Here is a 22030-nt window from a genome sequence, read left to right as displayed (position 1 = left end):
ATCCTAAAGGAGATCAGCCCTGGGTGTTCTTTGGAAGGAATGATGCTAAAGCTGAAACTCCAGTACTTTGGCCACCTCATGCGAAGAGTTGACTCATTGGAAAAGACTCTGATGCTGGGAGGGATTGGGGGCAGGAGGAGAAGGGGACAGCAGAGGATGAGATGGCTGGATGGCATCACCGACTCGATGGACGTGAGTCTGAATGAACTCTAGGAGTTGGTGATGGACAGGGAGGCCTGGCGTGCTGCAGTTCATGGGGTCGCAAAGAGTCGGAGAAGACTGAGCGACTGAACTAACTAATGATTACTGATATTGATCATCTTTTCATGTTTATTGGCCATTTGTATTTCTTCTTTGGAGAAATGTCTATTCAGGTTCTTTGCCCATTTTTTAATCTGGCTGTTTGTTTTTGTTGTTGAATTTTAGTAGTTCTCTACATAATCTTTGTATTAATCTCTTACCAGATGTGTGATTTGCAAATATTTTCTCCTGCTGTGGAGATATTTTCTCCCTCCCTTTTGACTCTGTTAATGGTGTCTTTCAATGCACAAAAGTTTTTAATTTTCAGGAAGTCCAGTTTGCCTATTTTTTCTTTTGTTGTCAGTCATAATGTTATATCTAAGCAATCAGTTATAAGCAAGAAGACTCTTGAGAGTCCCTTGGACTGCAAGGAGATCCAACCAGTCCATCCTAAAGGAGATCAGTCCTGGGTGTTCATTGGAAGGACTGATGTTGAAGCTGAAACCCCAATACTTTGGCCACCAAATGTGAAGAATTGACTCATTTGAAAAGACCCTGATGCTGGGAAAGATTGAGGGCAGGAGGAGAAGGGGATGACAGAGGATGAAATGGTTCAATGGCATCACCGACTCAATGGACATGGGTTTGGGTGGACTCCGGGAGTTGGTGATGGACAGGGAGGCCTGGCGTGCTGTGGTTCATGCGGTCGCAAAGAGTCGGACACGAATGAGTGACTGAACTGAAGCAATCATTGCCAAATCCAATGTCAGGAAGCTTTTTTTCTGTATTTTCTTCTAAGTTCATAGTTTTAGATCTTACTTTTAGGTCTTGATCCATTTTGAGTTTATTTTTGCTTATGATGTGAGGTAAGGGTCCAACTTCATCATTTTGCTTATGGATATCCAGTTTTCCTGGCACCATTTGTTGAAAAGACTACTCTTTCGCAAGAAGATCCAACCAGTCCATCCTAAAGGAGATCAGCCCTGGGTGTTCTTTGGAAGGAATGATGCTAAAGCTGAAACTCCAGTACTTTGGCCACCTCATGCGAAGAGTTGACTCATTGGAAAAGACTCTGATGCTGAGAGGGATTGGGGGCAGGAGGAGAAGGGGACAGCAGAGGATGAGATGGCTGGATGGCATCACCGACTCGATGGACATGAGTTTGAGTGAACTCCGGGAGTTGGTGATGGACAGGGAGGCCTGGCGTGCTGCAGTTCATGGGGTTGCAAAGAGTCAGACACGACTGAGTGACTGAACTGAACTGAACTGAACTCTTTCCCCATTGAATGGTCTTGGATTTTTTTGTCAAAAATAATATATGCCAGGGTTTATTTTTGGACTCTGTAAGCTTTCCATTGGTCTATATGGCTGTCTTTATGCCAGTATCATGTTTTGATTAACGTAGGTTTGTACTATGTTTTCAAATCAGGTAATATGAGTCCTCCAGCTTTAGTTGTTCTCAAGATTGTTTTAACTATTCACGATCCCTTGAGCTGCTATATAACTCCAGAATGTGTTTTTATACTTCTGCAAAAGCACCATTGAGATTTTGATAGGGATTAATTGAACTTGTAGGTTACTTTGGGTAGTACTGACATGGTAACAACATTGGGTCTTCTATTTCATGAGCAAAGAATGTCTTTCTAACTATTTGTGTCTTCTCTAATTTATTTCAGCAATATTTTAGTTTTCATTGTTATAATAATTCTAGTTCTGAGGTCCTTTCATTTTACCTGGAGGGCATTTCTTGCTGCGAAATTGTAGTGGTCATTTATTCCCTCAACTTTTGTTTTTCTGGAGATGTCTTAATTCCTCCCTCACTCTTAAAGGGCAGTTTTCCCAGATACAAGATTCTTAATTGACAGGTTTTTGGTTTTTTTAATTTTAGCACTTTGAATACACCAGACTGGGCTTCCCTGGTGGCCCAGTTGTTAAAGAATCCTCCTGCAACATGGGAGAGCTGGGTTTGATGCCTGGATTGGGAAGACCAGCTCAATCAGTAAATAATCTGCCTGCAATGCAGGAGACCCAGGCTCGATTTCTGGGATGGGAAGATCCCCTGGAGAAGGAAATGGCAACCCACTCCAGTGGAGTGGAGTTGCCTGGAGAATCCCGTGGACAGAGGAGACTGGCAGGCTACAGTCCATGGGGTTGCAAGAGTCGGACATGACTTAGCAACTAAACCACCATACACCAGGTCACTGCCTTCTAGTCCCCAAAGTTTCAGCAGATTCTGTGCTGAAATGAGAGCAGATGAGAAATCTGCTGATACACTTAGTGAGGATCCCCTGTGTGTGATGATTCTCTTCTCTCATTGTTTTCAAGAGTCTCTCCATCTTTCAACAGCTTGATTATAGTCTGGGTGTCTTTGAATTCATCCCATCTGGTGTGTGTTGAACCTCCTGGATGGTAGTATTCAAGTATTTCATTAAATTCCAGCCCTTATTTCTTCCCATATGCTCACCGCATGCTCCTCTGCCCTTGGTGAGGCCTGGCCGTCCCCCTGGGAGGGGTTCTGAGTGGCTTTCATCCTACCCTGGCTTTGAGGCTGCCTTTCTCTCAGCTTCCTCTCAACCAGGCCCCTTAACCTAACTGCTGTGAGGACATTTCCCCAGATTCTTATCTGCAGCTTCAAGCAGTGGCCTCAGGCCAAGATTCAAACCCACCCCACACAGCCCAGGTGTGGGTGTGGGAGGCAAGCCTGGGAGCATCTTCTGACTCTGCCCCACCACACATACCTTCCCCCAGCAGATCTCACCCAGGGGCTGTGTTCCTTCCAGGGAAGTTGGATCTCTGGAGAAGCCAAGTTTCTAATTTTCTGCCTGTCATGTTCTGAGCCCCTAGCCCTTGCTTTGGATACCCTCACTTTTCAGCTCCTCTTCCTGCATACTGTCTCAGGGTCCCGCTCCTTCTGCCTCTCTCATTAGCCACCCCAACTCAACTCAGTCAGAGCCACACTTTGAAAACTTAGGTCCTATCACTGGGGGGCCCTCAGGGCCTCTCCTGCAGCCCCTGCCCACCTCTCCATACTCCACCATCCTGCCCCAGCCATGCTCCTCTCAAGGGCTTATGGACTTGCTGGTCCCTCTGCCAAGAACACTGCCCCACACATCCCATGGCTCCTTTGTAGACAGGTCTCCCCTGACCTGAGCACCTCCTCACTCTAGCCCTGCATCTCCCCCCTCCATCGATCTCCACCTGCTGGACCCCCTGCATTTGCTCATTTCCCCGTGACAAGCCATCTGGTTGCTTTGTTTGTTTATGTTCTAGCCTACACTCCCCGCATTAGAAAATGATTCTAAGAGTCAAGGATTTTTGTCTGTTCTATCATCCAGTTATACCAGTCCTAAGGCAGGCAATAAATATCATTCCAGCAAATGAATCCCTGACACTTAGGAAACACGACCATCCAGAGACCCGATGTTTCCAGCTCTTCAGACCACATTCATGTACAGATGTGAGAATTATAAAGGGGACTTCCAACAATGGGTGTTCATGTCTCAATTAAATACTTTGATTTCCACTCAGATGTCGCCTAACCCCAGTAGAAAGCCACCTCTGAGACCTTACACTCTGAACAGCATTTTAAAGAACTCTAATTACTTCACAGCTCTACCTCACAGCTCTCTTTGAAAAGAAAAGACTGAAATGAACAAAGCCTGGCTCCCACATTGCCTGCGATTCAGTCTGGTGCCCACTTCTTCCTCACGCTGTAGGGGAGCCCCAGTTGCAAATTAAAGCACTTCTCTGCACAGGGCCTGCCCCTCCCTCGCACAGATCTTAGCAATCCTCCAGGGTCCTAGGCCCCCTCCCTGGTCAAGAATCACTGTCGATCAGCCCTGGTCATTCTTCCCATGGACTCTGCCTCAGGGGCTCCCATCAACCCCTTTTTGAAGGTGTCTTGGCCACTTTAGTCAGAGGCAAGAGAAACAACAAAGAAATCATAGACTTGGCCCTGGGATGTGGGAATTTCAGATCTGCTGCGTGAGGCTGACTGGCCAGCTGTAGCTTCGGTTCCCACGGCCCATGTTGCAGCACCAGCTGGACGAGAGGCCCCAAGGGTACAGAACTTTGGCTCCACGCTGCCCAGACCATGCTTTGTCCACAACCCGTTGGCTGGTATAAAAACAGAGCATGTGCACTGCCGCTCCCAGGATGAGGTGAGAGGTGCCCCAACTCACAAGGCTACATAAAGAGCACCCAGGCTCAAAGCTACTCGTATTCCTGATCTGTGAACATGCGGAAGTGTTTGGAAGTCAGGACATGTGAGTGGGAGCAGCAAGGTGGGGCGGGCTCGCCCCCCCTGGGCAGTGCAGGCTGATTCCTGTCCCTGCAGCTCCCACTCTGATGTTGCTGGACACATGGCTGGGAGAAGTATCATAGGGTGACCCTTCTTTCCACTGTCAGAAGCCATAAGCATACGGATAACAGTCACCTGTAGTGAAACGGGGAAACATGCATTTGCATATTTATTATTTTTGCCTTCATGTAATTTCTTTTTTTTTTCTTTCCATTCTTTGGCCATGTGGCCTGTGGGATCTTAGTTCCCTGATCAGGGATCAAACCCAAACCCTCAGCACTGACAGTACAGAGTCCCAACCAGTGAGCAGCTAGGGAATTCCCTAATTTTCTTAATTTTTAAGTTAACATTATTTAACTTGAATAATGGCTGTGTTTAACAAGTGATTCTCAAAATTCTTTAAGATTGAAGAACTTGCCCCTAAATAAGGGCCTTGGGAGCTCAAGCTGCCCAGGGCCTCTGGGTCACCTTTCCCATCTGCCCCCTGCCCTCCCAGCGGCCTGATATCCCCCCCCCCATAGTATGAGCATGAGCTTAGGCCTCACAGGCCAGCCTCCCCACCCCAGGGGCAGCACAGGCCTCTGCATTATCTGTCCCCAGATGCAGCTGGATGCCCCTCACTTCCAGGGTCACCAAGTGGCCCCTCCCAGATTTCATCTTGGAACATTAAAGAGGAGCGCCCCTGATGAATCTGTGAAGGGCTACACTGCAGCTCCTGCCAACCACAGGCTCCTGGTCACTCAGACAGAGAAGGGGCTCCAGGGGCACCACCGAGACAACACAGTTTGCAGCAGTCGAGACAAGCAGTCCAAGGGCCCACAGAGGCAGGAGGGCAGACTGGTCTGGGAAGAGCCGCCCCAGACAGATGTGGGACAGGCAGAGGGGGGTGGGCGTGGGACAGGCACTGCATGAATCCATTTAGACGAAGTTCTAGAACACTCAGCAGTCAGTGGGGCAGTTCCAGAAGGGATCAGGGTGTTGGCTGGGGGCTGAGGACCTTCTGGCTGGGGGATCGGGGTGTTGGCTGGGGGCTGGAACGCTCTAAAACCTGGTATGGCAGTGGCTACCGGTAACCCCTAAGATGCCTTCATCCCATCAGACGGTACCCCAGACTCAAGTCAGAGAGAAAAAGGAAGAAGGGGAAGGTAGAGGCCTGGGGTGGGCCTCACACCTGGCTTCAAACCACTGTGGACACGCTGCCTGATCCGCTGAGCACCCATTTCCTTGGGGCCAAGATAGCCTGCTTCAGAGCAGCATCCAGTGTGGGGACTGGCCCTTGGTCCAGCTGTGGCACTGGAGGGGCAAGGTGGAGTTGGAGTGAGGTCTCCCCTAGAGGCTGCACTGTGATGCCCGCGCCCTTTCCTCCTCACTCCATCCCTCTCCTAGAGGACAGGTTTTGGGACTGAAGTACTCAGATGGCTCAAAAATTAGGCTTGCAGCCCAGACAACCCCACCCCCAAGCTCAGCTGTCCATGACATACCTGGGCACCCGACCACCCACCCCTCAACATTTGTGACATGGGTTCTGCTCTCACCAGGACTGGTACCAAAGAGCTCAGAAGGCCTCTAGGGTAGAGGCACAGGTGACTGACGTGCACACACTCACTCTCAGATGCACACATTGTCACACATGCTCACAAACTGGCAGGAAGGGAGCCAGGCAAGGAGGCTGGCTCCTCGTGGTGGAGGAGAAGGGACCGGGCACCAGGCCGCCCTCCTTACAGATCAGAAGGCGGGGAGGCGGTGAGTGTGTGTGAAGGGGTGGGGCCTAGAGGGTCCGGCCCGGGGCGCTGCTGAAGAGGTCGGGGGTGGGGGTGGGGGGCGGGGGGCAGGAGGCTGACCCTGCACAGCAGCCGGCCTGGTTGGGGGCTGATGTCCCGGGCAGGGTCTGGCTAGGCCCTCCTAGAGCGTGTCAGTGCATTCTCGCTCTCAACTTGCTTTGCAGAGACCACAAAAGTGCCTGACGTCCCGAAAACAACAAATTCGTGTCCTCAAGCCCCAGCTTCTCACAGGCTAGTTATGGAAGGCTGGCTGGTCAGAGCTCTGCCTTTCAAGCTCATGGCAATTGATCTAAATTTTCATTCACTCACCACCACAGCCTGAGGCCAACACCGAGGAGTGAGTGGCGGGGATGTGGCCAAAGCCTGGAGAACTTACCTGCCAGGAAGCTTCCGGGGACCCTGAGGCAGGGAGCCGAGGGCCACATGCTGGATCAAATCTCAGGCGCTGGCACCCTGCAGAGACGCCAGGAGAGGCGCCCCTGTCCGCGTCCCGGGCTCCGTGTGCGTGTGTGAAAGTGTGTGTCTCGGGTGTGGCAGACCTCACTCGGGTGCTGCTGTGCAGACGGGGGTGTGTGGCCACGGACGCAGTGGTGTGTCACTCCCCAGGTGCTGCTGTGGTCGGCCAACAAGGTGTTTGAGGAGCTGACAGACATCGAGAGGCAGTTTCACAAGGCCTTCTACACTGTACGGGCCTATCTGAACTGTGACCGGTACTCGGTGGGCCTCCTGGACATGACCAAGGAGAAGGTGAGGCCCTGGCGCCCACAGGCCCCTGGCCGCCTCGTCCTGCTCTGCCGCTGAGCTGGTGCCCCGCTCCCTTCTCTTCTCTTCCAGGAATTCTTTGATGTGTGGCCCGTGCTGATGGGAGAGGCCCAGGCGTACTCGGGCCCCCGCACACCTGACGGCCGAGTAAGTCGCAGGGTGACAGGCCTGCCCTGCACCCGGCTTCCTGGCCCAGCTCCACCATGGGGAGGGGTCGCCCCAGCTGACCCGGGTGGGAGGGAAGGCTCGGGAGGCTGTGGCGAGGCGAGGACAGGGTGGAGGGCTGCCTGGCCCTCTGACCGCTCCAGAGGGCAGGCCCCTGAGGACGTCTCCCCAGCGCCAGCCCCTTGCAGTGCTCTGGGGCCAAGGGCCAGGCCTGGTCCTCAAGAGGGCTGTCAGCCTGGTTTACTGAGCAACATCTGCTCTGGCTGAGCAGACCTGCTGCCCTCGTCTTAAATCGCTCTAACATCTGCCCGAGCGGGGCCACGTAGGGGTGCGAGTCGGGTAGGGACGTGTGCAGATACCTCAGCCACACGTTGTGCATCCAACCGGGGTCACACGTCAGAGCCTTGACCCAATCTCCCCTCTTGTCAAGTGGGGTGGCAACGGGCTGTCTCAGGGACTCCAAGGGTTCTGTGAGCCAAGTACATGTGGGAATCTCTGCACAGAGGCCGGCTGTGACCACAACTTGTCCCAGTTATATGAGAGAGACAGGTGTGTGTGTGTGTGTTTGTGAAAGATGGACACACAGGCCTGGCTCAGCTGCACGCACTTGTGTGACAGATACGGGCCAGTCTGTGTGTGGGGGACGTGGCTGGAGGGAAGACAAACGTGTGTCCCAGGACAGTCAGTGATGGTCCACACATGTGCACAGTCCACGCATGTGCCTGCGTGTCGTTATGTGGGCTTATGTGGTGTGTCATGTGTGTGGGTGTGGTGTGTGTGGTGGGGTTCCCATCGGGGAGCCCCTCATGCCTTCTGCGGTCTGCTTCTCAGGAAATCCTCTTCTACAAAGTCATAGACTACATCCTCCACGGCAAGGAAGACATCAAGGTCATCCCGTAAGTGTCAGGGTTCTGAGAAGTGTTACCCGAGGGCCCGGGCTGGACGGGGCTGAGGGCCCGTTACGGCAGAGTCCGCAGCCCCTGGCTCGCCCCCACACCCTTTGACGCTCCCTGTGCCGCGGGGTGAGGCAGGACAGAGACTGACTCAATGGTCTGGGAGGAAATGCATGGGGTCACGAGGAGGCCTGACGTCCCACGAACACTGATGTGGACTCAAGGCTCAGCAGAGCTGTCCGGGTGGCCCTCTCAGCAGCGACTGGCCTTTGAGGCCCTTAGGGTCTCATCTTGGTTCACCCGGCCAGCCCGCAGGCGGAGTCTCCAGGGAGGCCTGACACTGCACAGCCGGGGGCGGGGGGTGCGGGGGGCGGTGCAGGCGGTGGGACTGGAGGGACCAGCCCAGAGGGCAGCAGAACCAACAGAGCTGAGGGCAGCCTGGAGAGAGGGGGCGGCAGCTGGCCACTTCCAGCCCCACAGCCGCACAGCTGTACGAGCCCCAGAGCCCATCAGGACCCCACCCGCGGGGCCCATGCAGCAAGCAGGACCCAGAGCCAGGCCTGCCTGGGGGAAGCCTGTGGCTCCCAGGAAGAGGGGGCCTCTTCACGGGCAGAGAAGGAGGCACGACACAGCTCAGGTGTCCCCAGACCCAGCCCTGGCCTGCCCTCCCCTTCTTCAAGTCTTTGCCAGCTTCCCACACCCACCCAGAGCCCGGGGAAGGGAATCAGCGCACACACACCCGAGCGCCTGCCCACCGCCCTTTGCTTCTCTCCCCACAGCTCACCCCCAGCTGACCACTGGGCCCTTGCCAGCGGCCTTCCAACCTACGTGGCAGAAAGCGGTTTTGTGAGTTCCCCAGCCCTTCCCAGAGGCCTAAGTGCCCCAGCTTTGCCTACGTAGAAGCTCATCAGACTGGACAGTCTATTTTAGAATCATACTCTATATTTGGCCGCTTCAAGTGAAATTGTGTTTCTGATCCTTTTTCAGATCTGTAATATTATGAATGCCCCTGCCGACGAAATGTTCAATTTTCAGGTATCTGTCTATTCATTAATGGAATGTGTACTGTACTTTAGGGAAAAAAATGTTGTGGTTCAGAAATGATGGACTGAATTCGTTTTTGCTGCTTAAGAAACAACCTCAGACCTCACAGGCTAAGGGCAGCACAGCATGTTCCGTGCACACAGGTCTGCTGCTTGGGTGGTTGCGGCTGCACCCGGCGAGGGTTCACGTCTGCTCCCTCTGGGGACGCACTACCGGGGTGGGCTCTTTTCCAAAGGAGGCCGTCACGTGGACGGGTGGAACTGCGCTTTATCTTTCAGGGCCCCCTCCAGGAACTGGCCAGGGTCCATATTTCACTGGCCAACCATGAGTGGAATGTGAGCGGGGACCCACCACACCGTCTGTGGGGCCCGGGGGAATGCCAGGCCCCTTGTTTGGCAATTATTGGGAACTTAGCAGCAGAGCATTCAGTCGAGCGCAGGGACAGGCGGGGTGGGGGCGGCCTCCAAGAGCGGGAACCGATGTGACTGCAGCGCTCGCTCGGTGAGGCACCTTGGCGGACGTCTTCCCTCTTCCAGGAAGAGGTCACCGCTGGCTCGCGGGCATGGTGGGCCGCCAGATGGGAGCAGGGACCCAGCCTCTGCCCTTTGAGGGCAGAAGAAGCGAGGTTCACGCTCCCTGGGTGACAAGCAGGCCCAGGCCAGGGTCAGACCCAGGGCAGCGGTCAGCTCTGAACAACTCTCCCGCCAGGAGGGGCCTCTGGACGACTCTGGGTGGATCGTCAAGAACGTCCTCTCCATGCCCATCGTCAACAAGAAGGAGGAGATCGTGGGGGTCGCGACATTTTACAACAGGAAGGACGGGAAGCCCTTCGATGAGCAGGATGAAGTCCTGATGGAGGTAAACACCTGTCACAGGCGGGGTTCCGGAGACGACCCCGGGGGTTGTGGGACCCAGGCCTGGGAGCCGGCCCCGAGGGCGCCCATGGGGGTGACGTGCGCCTGCAGTCTCTCACACAGTTCCTGGGCTGGTCGGTGCTGAACACTGACACCTACGACAAGATGAACAAGCTGGAGAACCGCAAGGACATCGCCCAAGACATGGTCCTGTACCACGTGAGATGTGACAGAGAGGAAATCCAGCTGATCCTGGTGCGTCCGGCTCTCCCACGGGGAGCAGGGGTGTGGCCTAGACCTGCACACACCACACCGCCCGGGGCTCCCTGCCCGGCCGCAGGCCCCTAGCAGGGACCCCAGCCCCTCTGGTCGTGCTGTGTGAGGGCTCCACCATCACCGTCCAGGCAGAGAGCTTGGACTGGTGTGGAGGGAACAAGAGCCGGCCCGAGGCCGCCGCCACCGTTTCTGAGGCCAGAGGCTCCGGCTGGGGCTCCCCGAGGGATCACTCAGTCCCACAGCCACGAAAGGTGCAGTTGACGCCATCACCGTCTCATAGCACGTCTTCTCTCCCAGCCAACCAGAGAACGCCTCGGGAAGGAGCCTGCCGACTGCGAGGAGGACGAGCTGGGGAAAATCCTGGTCAGAGTCTGGCCCCGCCCCGGGGGCCCAAGGAGCCCTGAGCGAGGGGAGGTGCCACCCCAGGTGGCAGAGGGAGGTCCTGCGGTGTCTGTGCTGAATACGCCCGCCCATCCCTGTGATCGCGTGCGTCCGTGTATCCTTCCACCTGCCTGTGTATTCACAGGTCCTTGCCGATATCTGCGTGTGCCCACGCATGTGTGTATCTGTATTTCCCTCACAACTTCACTTGCCCAGCGGGCAAATTCTTGCTGCTGGGCCACTGGCGGGAGAAGGGGAGAGGAAAGGGTTGAACCAGGAGGGGCTGAGAGCACCTCAGGCTGCAGCCAAAGTTAAGAGACACCTGGCGTGTCTGAGGCTGGACAGAGGATCCCTGAGAGAAGCTGAGGAGCAGGCGGGGCTCCGGCGGGCCTGCCCCTCAGCCCCACCGTCCCTCCCACAGAAGGAAGTGCTGCCGGGGCCCGCCAAGTTCGACATCTATGAGTTCCACTTCTCGGACCTGGAGTGCACGGAACTGGAGCTGGTCAAATGCGGTATCCAGATGTACTATGAGCTGGGTGTGGTTCGAAAGTTCCAGATCCCCCAGGAGGTGAGGGCTCATTTGTGATCCAGGGTCCCAGCTTTCCCAGGAGGTCACAGAGAGATGATCCGGATCCCAGTTCCCGCAGGAAGTCTGGGGGCAAGCCATGTCCGCACAGAATGGACAGTGTGGGCTGGCAAAACACACACGGCAAGTGTGTGGAGCCTACGTGGCTGGACAGACGGACGGACGGAGAGCGTGATACCACGGGGCTGCAGGCAGTCTGATCACACACATCACGGGGCAGCAGCAGGGGTAAAAACTAAGGGAAAACACACATAAACACATTATAGAAAACACTAACAGAATGCAGGAATCCCAGATAACTTCTGGCCCTAAAAACGGCTGTGGACGCGGTGGTTGAGCCCGGGTTCTATCACCCAAACTCAACTGCCCGTCCGGAGAAGGCTCACCCTCCTGCTGCCCCTAAGCCTCTGGGCCTTCAGCAACCAACCACCTCTTTCTCCACCACTGTGTGCCCCGGTGCCCACACATCCTGCCCCACTCAGACGCCCACGGCTGAAATGGACATTTTCTTCTAAAGTATCCCAGGCCCCTCGCCTGGGGTCCTTTCCCGACCTGAGGTTTGGCAACAGGATGGAGGCCCCAGGCATCCTGTGGACGTTGGAAGTGTTCTCGGCCTCAGCTCCGCTCCTCCGGCTCCCTGCCCCCGGCGTCCGCCCGGCGTCCGCTTCCGTCCACTCCCCGCCCACCCACATCCGCCCCTCGTCCCCCCTTCATTCGCCCTGGGTCCACCGTCGTCTGCACCCCCCCAGCCCGCCCCCCACGCGCCCTTCCTCCACCCCCCGCCGGCCCCCTGCCCGCCCCTCTTCCATGCCTCCCGTCCACACCCCTTCCACCCCTCGTCCACCCCGAGGTGCCACCCAGGAAGGCAGCTGGAGGCCAGTGGACAGGAGGGCCATGGGACGGGCAGGGACGTGGGCCTTTCACACTGCCGTCAGCTGGAAATGCGTCGCTGGGACCGGGCACTGCGGTGCCTGGACCCCGTGTCTCACCTCCCGCAGGTCCTGGTGCGGTTCCTGTTCTCCGTGAGCAAGGGCTACAGGAGAATCACCTACCACAACTGGCGCCACGGCTTCAACGTGGCCCAGACCATGTTCACGCTGCTCATGGTGCGTGGCCGGGGCGCGCGTGGGGAGAGGGCACCCTGTTTGACGGGGCTGGGAGGAGCCTGGAGGTGCAGCCTTCAAGGGCCCGGAAGCGGGTGGCAGGCACCCAAGCTGGGGAGGGGTGGCGGGCTCCACTGAGCTCCCCGGGGGCCAGGCAGGGCAAGAATCTGGGCACCTGTCTCTGCAGACAGGCAAGCTGAAGAGCTACTACACGGACCTGGAGGCCTTTGCCATGGTGACCGCCGGCCTGTGCCATGACATTGACCATCGGGGCACCAACAACCTCTACCAGATGAAGTAGGCGCGGGTCCTGGGCCCTCTGAGGGTGCCGCCCCTTCCCTGGGGTGCTGGGCACACAGGCTGCCCTGGGGCCTCTGCCCGCTGCTTGTTCTTAGCCAAACCTCTGTGACAGGTCCCAGAACCCTTTAGCCAAGCTCCACGGCTCCTCAATTTTGGAGCGACACCACCTGGAGTTCGGGAAGTTCCTGCTCTCCGAGGAGGTCCGTGTCCTCCCCTCACTCTCCCGTAGGCCCTGGCCAGCTGACCTGCGCCCACTCCCCTGAACCTCCACCGCCAGCAACCACACCACATCGCTCTGGGCTGGAGAAGGGAGGCAGGCTTTGAAGCAATGGGGGTGATGGCACCCCTGGTGGTTCCAGTTTGGAAATGCCCCCTGAGGGCGGGGGCTCATATTCCGGGTGTTGAGGGAAGGTGGGCGTTAGATGCCCCCCAGTGCAATACGGGGCCACCGGTGTCTGGGGCCCATGACCCTTGGGTAGAAGATGGCCAGCAACATGGGGAGGGACTGTTGGACGGCCTCCAGGAGGGAGTCGGGGACAGGCACAGAAGGGGGCGCGGCTGTGACGGGAGCACCCCCCACACCCCCGCAGACCCTGAACATCTACCAGAACCTGAACCGGCGGCAGCACGAGCACGTGATCCACCTCATGGACATCGCCATCATCGCCACAGACCTGGCGCTCTACTTCAAGTGGGTGCCGCCCACCGCCCCGCTGGCGCCCCGGGGCCCTGCTGGGAAGGAGCCGGTAGAGGGGTACCTGGGGCCCCAGACAGACGTGCCCCGCTCCGGCGCCCCAGGCCTGGACTCTGGCCTCGGATCCTCTCTGGGAGGGTGGGTGGGGCTCAGACCAAGAAGGACACGTTGCCGGGGTCCTGCGGGGGTGGGGGCGAGGGGTCGACTCCCTCCCTTTGTCCTTCGGGTTCAGAAAAAGGACGATGTTCCAGAAGATTGTGGATGAGTCCAAGAACTACGAGGACAGGAAGAGCTGGGTGGACTACCTGTCCTTGGAGACCACGAGGAAGGAGATCGTCATGTGAGCAGGCGCGCGGCTCCGCCCCTTGATTGCAGCGCCTCCTGCAAAGCTCCGAGGGCGGGACTGGGAGCCCAGAGCAGGGCAGCTCACTTCCGGACAGCACCCATGCTCCCACCCCAGCCGCTCTCCTTTCGGGGAGGCTGCAGGGTTTGGGACCAGACAGCCCGAGTCCACCGTTAAATAATTTGCTCACGTTATGAGCCTCCACTCTTTCATCTGCAAAGTGGAGATTCAGAACTAGTCCAGGCCCAGGCCTGTCCCAGTGGCCCAGTGTGGCCGCTGCTGCTGCTGCTGAGTCGCTTCAGTCGTGTCCGACTCTGAGCGACCCCATGGACGGCAGCCCACCAGGCGCCCCCGTCCCTGGGATTCTCCAGGCAAGAACACTGGAGTGGGTTGCCATTTCCTCCTCCAATGCATGAAAGTGAAAAGTGAAGTTGCTCAGCGGTGTCCAACTCTGAGCGACCCCATAGACGGCAGCCCACCAGGCTCCCCCGTCCCTGGGATTCTCCAGGCAAGAGTACTGGAGTGGGGTGCCTTCACCTTCTCCGGGCCCAATGAGGAGCTATGTGTAAATCATGGGCCCCCAGGAAACGCTTGCTGACTCATCCCTGGCGGCCTGGGGTGACAGGGGAGGGCTGGAGTGGTGCACAGGGTGGGGCGCCCACTACTGCAGACGCTGGCGCGTGGCTGTGTGCCCCCAGGGACACCAGGCCTTGCAGGGTGGGGCAGGGAGGGAGGCCAGGCTGGGCGCACCTGGAGCTCCATCTGCCCGCAGGGCCATGATGATGACGGCGTGTGACCTGTCTGCCATCACCAAGCCCTGGGAAGTCCAGAGCAAGGTCAGAGTCATGTGGGTCCCCAGACGTCTTGCCAGTCCCCATGGGGTTGCATCTAAGTGGGGCCTGGGGGAGGGAAACAGCCCCACTTGTCTGCAAGGTGAGGCGAAGGCAGCTGCCCAGCTCTGGGGCCCAGCCAGAGCCGCCACCCTGGAGGAGGCTGCTGCGCTCCTGGGCACCACAGCGGTGTAGCCTCAGTAGTTGGGCCACCAGAGTCTGGGACACAGAAGGCTGAGGGCCCCGGCCGTCCTGGCAGGATCTCAGGACAGTATCTGAGCAAGCGCTGAGCCCACCGGTGCTTGCCTTCTGTGCGCCTTTCAGGTTGCTCTGCTGGTGGCAGCTGAGTTCTGGGAGCAAGGGGACTTGGAGAGGACGGTTCTGGATCAGCAGCCCATCGTGAGTGTCGCCTCCAGTATCCTCCACACCTGTCCCGGCCCTTGGGAGCTCCCAGGGCCCTTGGGGCTGGGCCCAGACTGGGGACCCCCGGGGGTTCTGGAATCCTGGGGCCTAACTCTCACTTTGTGGGGTCATGTGACGTGAGCCTGGATCTGGGTAAAGTTGTGGAAATACAAGGATTGGGTAAAGATGTGATCCCCCGCAGAGGTGGAAAGCTGTTGCCAAAGCTGCAGAGCCAGGCTGCAGCTCCTGGCCGAAAGCCCCCGTGGGCCCAGGCAGCTCTGGGGTGAGCCCCTGTGTGGCTGCGAGCTGCTCCAGGGAGGCTCAGGGTGTGGCAGGCCTGGCCCGTGGGAAGAGTGCTGGGAGGGGGAGTGGTGGCCAGAGTCCAGGGCTCACCTGGACATGGCTGTGGCCGTGGAGAGAGTAGCCGAGGTGGGGAGTGTGCAGCAGGGCTGGGGTGGTATGCAGAGCAGGACTGCCCACTACTGGAAGGACACGGGGGCTTGGACCCATGCCCACAGTCACCAGGCCTCACAGGAGTGGAGGTGAGAGAGGGAGGCAGTCTTGGTGTACCTGGAGCTCCATCTGCCCACAGGCCCACAGGATGCCAGGATCTTTGGGTCAGCAGTGTGGGGGTCAGGAATCTGTTGCTAGACCGAACTGGTACCTGCATGGGGATAAGGACACGAGCACTGCCCAACAATGACCAGAAGAGACGGAGGGAGGTTTGGTCTCACAGGCCAACTCCAGCCTCTGACGAGCTCTCTGAGCATGGGGCTGCGAAGACTGGGGGCCAGGTGCAGACTGCAGGAAAGGGTGCCCTGACCAACCCGGCATCTTGATGGGAGGACAGGCAGCCTGTCTCCCTGGGCTAGACCGCTAGGGTCCTGCATGACTCACTCCAGCACGCTGAGCTCCAGACAACGGGCAGCTTTGAGGAAGAGACTGCCAGGAGGCAGCTCAGGGGGATAGTCCAGAGGCTGGACGCTAAATCAGCTCCTTCAGAGTATCTGGGCTTTGCCCCTTAGGAGCTGGGGGCCAGGTCTCGGGTCAGGACCATGGATAGCTCATGGGGGAGCTGGAGGAACTTGGCTCCAAGCGCCACACCAGGGCTGGCGCGGCAGGGGCCCAGCACCACCTAGGGCAGCTCCCCAGAATGGCACAGTGTCTTGGAGGGGCTCCTGGGTTTCCCTTCCAAGGTGAGCCCTACATGGACAGGCTCATCACGTTGGGGTGGAGCTGAGTCCTGAGGCTCATGGAGGTGTTGGAGGCCTCACGGTGTCCCTGCTCCCCCTTAAGCCAATGATGGACCGGAACAAGGCGGCTGAGCTCCCCAAGCTGCAGGTCGGCTTCATCGACTTCGTGTGCACGTTTGTGTACAAGGTGAGTAGGGCAGCCCAGGGCCTGGCTGGGTTTGCAGGGGAAGGGTGAGACGGGGGCTGCTGTGGGGCTCCTCCCCGCTCAAATCTGCACTGAAACTCAAAACCGTCAGTCTCACCCCAAGGGGGTCCCCTCCCTGTCAGTTCCTCAGAAGGATCATGAAATTTCCCACCCCAATCTCTCCCTCCCAGAACGTCCTCCTGCACACCCTGATGTCACACCCCAAACATCCCTTCCCGAACCCCATCTAAAGGCACCCCCATGCAGAGCCTGCACAGTGTTGTCAAGGCACCGACTGCAGGGTATGTGCGGTGCATCCATTCAGGGTCTGAGCTCTGGGAAGATGGGGGTGGTCCAGCCTCCAGCTGGGTGCGCCCGGCCCCGCAAACAGCTGAGCAGAGCCGGGGGCAGTGGGATGCGAGCCAAGGACCTGGCGCAGGCGCTGGACCTCGGCTCTGGGGACTGGCCAGGGGTGGGGGCAGAGCCCTCCCAAAGGTCAGCCGCCATGACTGTTGGCTGCAGTCTCAGGGGTAGCCCCATACTCCAAGAAGGGTGTTGGGTTCTGACCACCTTGTCCCACTCCCCACCTCAGCCCCCAAGGCCTTGTGCTTCCCTTTACTGAAGCACCAGCTCCCTTTTCTGCCTCCACCAGGGGCTGGAGTCAGTGCTGGGAGGAAGGCGGGACCAGGACGCACGTGCTGGTCCTCAGGTTCACTGCCGGGGCCCACCAGGCACTGCCCCCCTGTGCCTTCCCCGCCTCCATCTACCCGCACAGCTTGTGTGTCCACACGTGTGCATGTGTGAGCATGTGCTCTGTGTGACATGCGATGTCTGCATGAGGGTGAAGGAGCCCCAGGACCCACACATCTGCCCAGCCTTCTCAGCCCCCTTGCTAGGGAATGTCCTTTCTGCTTGGATGTTTTCTGTTCTTCAGGACCTCACCCTGTAGCTCCTGTTCCAACCTCAAGGACACAAACCACAAGGCCTTCTCCCTTTTTAGGTCTTTGCTGGGGATGTGGCATCTCTAAGCACCCCACCTCTGGCCCAGCCCACCCAGGAGCCACTAGGGATGTGGTCTGACTTCTGTTTCCTTTCCAGGAGTTCTCCCGCTTCCACGAGGAGATCCTGCCCATGTTTGACCGGCTGCAGAACAACAGGAAGGAGTGGAAGGCCTTGGCCGATGAGTACGAAGCCAAGGTGAAGGCCCTGGAGGAGGACCAGAAGAAAGAGATGACGGCCAAGAAAGGTCTGGGCTCCACTCCAGCCTCAACCAAGGCCACGCAGCCTGGCCCTGGCCTGCAGGGGGCGGGTGTGAGGCGACACTCATCTGGCCCTGGCAGGCTTCGGGTGGCCCTGTGGTCAGGGTGCCTGGACTCTGGGCTGCACAGACGGCCACCCTTCCAGAGTGAGGCCCATCCCCTAGGAACAGGCTGGTTGACTCAGGGTGGCTGATGAGCCCGGTCTGAAGGCCTGCTCGGGGTCCGAGTCAAGGGATTCTGGAGGGAAGTCACCTTTATAAAGGGGAGGAAAGCCAACTCAGGTCCTCTGTTCCCATCATCCATCAGCGGTTCCCTCTTAAGTAGTTCATAAACTCTATCTACGCTCCCACGCCAGCCTCAGAGCTGAAACAGCAGACCCATGGAACCTAAGAAGCAAGCTAGGGGTCAGCACGCATGGTGCTCCCGCCCCGGGCGCAGAGCTTGTTTCCCACCCCACCCCCAGCACTGTGGGAGCACGGCTCCATTGGCACCAGCCGGTGCCCCCACATCAGAGTCCTCGAGCCTTGCTTGTGCTCTGCAGCTGTCATCACCATTCTCTGAAACGTCTGCAGGGGAGAGAACCAACAGAAACCAGCCAGCTGCGAGGCCACTGCTGGAGCGTCACCAGAACTAAATTAGGATCAGCCGGGCTAATCGGCTTAGGCAGACCAGCCCCTGCCCTGCCCTTCCCCCTGCAGGGAGGATGGGGGCGCTGGGCCACTCATGGTCCTCGCTCACCGTCTTGTCTTCTCTTGCAGTGGGCACAGAAATCTGCAATGGCGGCCCGGCACCCCGGTCTTCAACCTGCCACATCCTCTGAGGTGGTCCGCGGGCCCCCTGCCCCACACCCCACCCCCACCCTGGGACCCCGCCTCTAACCACTGGTACAAGAGGTTAGGGAGCCTGAGAAAATGACTGAAGACCATTTTGGATACTTTGAACTTTTTTAAGGCTTGTGTTTTTATGAACTAAAGTCAATGATCTGAACAGTGTAGCCTACCTTACCCTCATCCAACTTCTGGATACATAATCACACCACCAGGAGATCTGTGAGCTGTGTGTCCGAGAGCACTGGGTGAATATGTTCACAACTGCACATGTGTTTATGTGTATACAGGTGGAGAAATGGATACATGGATGCCAGTTCTCATCTGGTTTAGGAACAAATATGTGAATAGAAATTTAGAATAAAATCAAAAGAAAACATGCTGCTCTTTTTTATGTGGCAGAGGACATTCATTTGTGACCAACCAGAAATCCTGCCAGAAAGGTCCAGGTTGTGAGACCAGTGATCAGAGCTCAGTGATCTGTGCAGAAATAACGTGTTAATAAATGCTGCCAGGACCTGGTCTGAACCTTGCTGAGGGACCCGCACCTGTGGCCTGCCCAAGTCCACCTGCACCCCTGAGGTTTCCTTCATGGAAGCAACCACACGCCTCCAAGAACCAAATGGTTCTCAGCCGGGAAGAAAAGCCAAGTCAGACCCAGACAGAAAACACAGCTCACACTTGAAATGGGTGCTAAATATCTGATAGAAATAAAGGACTTTAACTTGCAATGTTAGCTTCAAAGCAATTGTTTCCAGACACTGGAAACTCCCCTTGGCTACAGCCACGAACTGTGCTGCAAGGTCACGTGGGTGAAGGCTGGTTCAGATGCCGTGTTCTCCCAGCGCTCCCGGCAGCAGTGTGCAGGGGACCCACAGGCCCCACACAACCTTCAGCTCACAATGATACCTGGGGACAAGAGCATGGGACTGGGGTCCCCCCCAGTTCCCAGAGAGACCCAGTGCCAGCCACCCACCAACCTCAGGATCTCCTAGGGGGTATGCACTCCAGCCTCACCTTTACTGAAAACAGGGAAAACAAATGAACTGGGGCTCGAAGCCTAGGAAGTCCACTCCAGGCACAAAGCTGGAATAGCAACTTTTGACACCAAGCCTCACGCGCGCTTATTATATACATAACATTTGTGGGCTTTCCAAGTGGTGTCAGTGGTAAAGAACTCTCCTGCCAACACAGAAGGTCTAAGAGACAAGGGTTCATTCCCAGGGTCGGGAAGATCCTTGGGGGAGGGCACAGCAACCCACCCTGGTGTTCTTTTCCTGGAGAATCCCATGGACAGAGGAGCCTGGCAGGCTGCAGTCCATAGTGTCACAGAGTTGGACACGACTGGAGCAACTTGGCACGCACGCACTGGGCTTGAAGAGGCACAGCCGGCAGGGGCAGAGTCTGCTGCCCTCTCAGGCACAAAGGCCCAAGCCCAGTGAAGAGCTAGCTGCACCCCAGCAAAGTCCTTAGGAAGCCACATCCCCTACCTGGGGTCAGGAGGAGGATGTGCAAAAGGAGAAGAGAAATCCAAGTTCTACCTCGAAGGGCATCAGGACACCCCCACTCCTCCCACGTGGCGAAGCCTGCCCCCTTTCCTACCCGTCCAAGGGTCTGAGCCAGGGATGAGCGGAGAAGCTCAGCAGCACCCATGATGCTTGGGCGAGCTGCGCCTCTGTTGCAAACTGCATCCTTAGGGGCTCCCGTCCTCATTCCCACCCCCAGCCCCCAGAGCAAACGATCAAGTTCCTCTGTGTTCCACCGGGTTTATGCACCCATCACTGAATCATTGATTAGTTTTTCTGGAATCCCTCTCCACTCACACTGCACATAATCTGAGAAGACTGGCATACAGCTGAGTCTGAGTCCAGAAACCAAACTACTGGGGACAATAAAGGAAAGTCAGAGACTCACAGAGCACAGAAAACTTTATTCAGCCACACTGCTCAGGAGAAGGGCAGGCTCACTTCAATATGGTATCCTCTTGGGCTGGAAAGTTAGAAGGAAAACACACCATTACACAGGCCCACCACCCCAAAGGGCCACCTTAGATTTTGGGGGTTAAACCATCCAGCGTCTCATCTCATGGAGCCTGGCTATGCTCTGTTTCCACCATATCCTCAGCCTTCCTCACTGGGACCTGTCGCCGCAGTCAGGGAGGATGGAGCCTGGCTCCGGTGGTGTGGCCTCTAAGGCTGAGACAGTTCACCTCTAAGGTCCAGGGGCCGAGCCTCACTAAAGGCAGGTTAGCACCCGCCCCCAACAACGGCTCTCCTTCCCCACCCCTACCCCACTCAGCAGAGGATGGCCCAGGGGCCAGTGGAAATGGAGAAGGCAGCCTTTCCTCTCCACTTGCTGCTCCGTATGAAGCAGCAGCTGTTTCTGAAAACCCCGCGGGGCGGGGGACAAATCTAGGAGAGCCAAACGCATGAGCACCTTCCGCCAGCTCCCGCTCGATGCGCTTCTGCTCATCCCGCTTCTTCTTCTCCTCGGCTGCAAGCCTCCTCTCCTCTTCTGCCCGAGGTTTCAGGTAATCTGTCAAAGGGAAAGCGGGGGCGGGGCGTCCAGTGAACGCTTCCACTGAAGCTCTAAAGGGAATTCAGTTCACAGGCAAAGCCATCCTCAGGTACACTGAGTGCCAGGGGCGCCCGATTCCCACTCTCCTTTACCTGGATGTAGGTAAAGGCCTGATACCCACCTCCTAACGGAGAGCCCGACCCGGAGGGCAGCTACAGGACGCCCGCGGCCACCCCAGGCACCCAGCCGCCCCGCACTCAGTCCTCTGCTGCAAGGTGCTGCCCGGCCAACCTCCAACCGGCCGCGCGCGGGGGTCCGGCCCTTTCGGGTCTCGGGTCAGGGGCCTCCCACGCCGCCCCTCTCCCGCCCCGGCCGGGGGGCCGCAGACGCCCGCGGACACTCACTGTAGCGCTTGGCGCCGTAGGCCATGCCGAGGAACAGGGCGGAGTAACGGCCGAGCTGTGGGGAAAAGCGGTCAGGGGCGGCAGGGGGGACCGCCCCTGGGGGGTCTCAGCCCACAGGGTCGGGGTCCGGGGCGCTGAGAGAGGGGACGGGGTGGAGGTCACGCCCGCGGCGTCGGGGCCCGATTGGGCGGGGGGGGGGGGGGGTCTCAGCCCACAGGGTCGGGGTCCGGGTCGCGGAGCGGGGTAGGGGGACGGGGTCCGGGGCGCGGAGCCGGGTAGGGGGAGCGGGGGTCACACCCGCGGCGTCGCGGCCCGATGGGGGGTCGCAGCCTCCGGGTCAGGGCAGGGGGTGCTGAGAGTCGGGGGCGCCGGGCCGGGGCCTTAAGCCCCGCCAAGGCGCTCACGCGCTTTGCCCACGCAGAGCGGATCAGCGGCGGCGGCTGCGAAGCCTGGTTCACCTTGATGAGCGGAGAGACCTGCACCGGCGGAACCATACTGTCCGTGACCCTCGCGCCGGAAGCACAATTCGGACCGAAGAGGATGCCGCAAGGCCCTGAACACCGCGGAGACGCAGACGCAGAGGCGCGGCCGGGCGTGCGCATGCGCCGCCCACAGGGCGAGGACGCCGAGTGCCGACCCCTGGCGGCTGGAGGGCAAATGGCCCGCGCGCACGCCCGGGTGACGTCATCAGG

General features: G+C 58.1%; 2 protein-coding genes across 2 annotated transcripts in view; one reads left to right on the top strand and one right to left on the bottom strand.

The window, feature by feature from the left end:
* PDE6B (phosphodiesterase 6B) overlaps positions 1–18500 on the top strand; it is a 32096-nt gene extending 13596 nt beyond the window's left edge. The window contains exons 4-22 of the mRNA XM_070791987.1: positions 6928–7068; positions 7156–7230; positions 8080–8144; positions 8921–8987; positions 9129–9176; positions 9894–10043; positions 10151–10294; positions 10613–10678; positions 11118–11264; positions 12281–12388; positions 12573–12682; positions 12798–12885; positions 13276–13376; positions 13612–13719; positions 14495–14558; positions 14877–14951; positions 16251–16334; positions 17430–17577; positions 18349–18500. Coding sequence (XP_070648088.1) covers positions 6928–7068; positions 7156–7230; positions 8080–8144; positions 8921–8987; positions 9129–9176; positions 9894–10043; positions 10151–10294; positions 10613–10678; positions 11118–11264; positions 12281–12388; positions 12573–12682; positions 12798–12885; positions 13276–13376; positions 13612–13719; positions 14495–14558; positions 14877–14951; positions 16251–16334; positions 17430–17577; positions 18349–18410 — 1851 coding nt within the window. The 3' untranslated portion in view covers positions 18411–18500. The remainder of the gene's footprint in view (positions 1–6927; positions 7069–7155; positions 7231–8079; positions 8145–8920; positions 8988–9128; positions 9177–9893; positions 10044–10150; positions 10295–10612; positions 10679–11117; positions 11265–12280; positions 12389–12572; positions 12683–12797; positions 12886–13275; positions 13377–13611; positions 13720–14494; positions 14559–14876; positions 14952–16250; positions 16335–17429; positions 17578–18348) is intronic.
* Positions 18501–20327: 1827 nt separating this feature from the next.
* ATP5ME (ATP synthase membrane subunit e) lies at positions 20328–22030 on the bottom strand. The gene is made up of 4 exons (XM_019963141.2): positions 21797–22030; positions 21339–21393; positions 20854–20952; positions 20328–20406 (listed from the first exon to the last, which is right to left on the bottom strand). The coding sequence occupies exons 1-4, from the start codon at positions 21938–21940 to the stop codon at positions 20381–20383; spliced, it is 324 nt and encodes a 107-aa protein (XP_019818700.2). The 5' UTR covers positions 21941–22030; the 3' UTR covers positions 20328–20380.

This window comes from Bos indicus, chromosome 6 (genome assembly GCF_029378745.1).
Source record: "Bos indicus isolate NIAB-ARS_2022 breed Sahiwal x Tharparkar chromosome 6, NIAB-ARS_B.indTharparkar_mat_pri_1.0, whole genome shotgun sequence".
NCBI lineage: Eukaryota > Metazoa > Chordata > Mammalia > Artiodactyla > Bovidae > Bos > Bos indicus.
Note: the sequence above shows the minus strand (reverse complement) of the source record. Positions and strands in the feature narration are given on the sequence as shown.

Coding starts and splice junctions, on each gene's coding strand:
- ATP5ME (XM_019963141.2), bottom strand. CDS start 21,940: ATGCGCACGCCCGGCCGCGCCTCTGCGTCTGCGTCTCCGCGGTGTTCA. Junction 21,394..21,796: donor AGGTCTCTCCGCTCATCAAG/GTGAACCAGGCT, acceptor TTTTCCCCACAG/CTCGGCCGTTACTCCGCCCT. Junction 20,953..21,338: donor CTACGGCGCCAAGCGCTACA/GTGAGTGTCCGC, acceptor TCCCTTTGACAG/ATTACCTGAAACCTCGGGCA.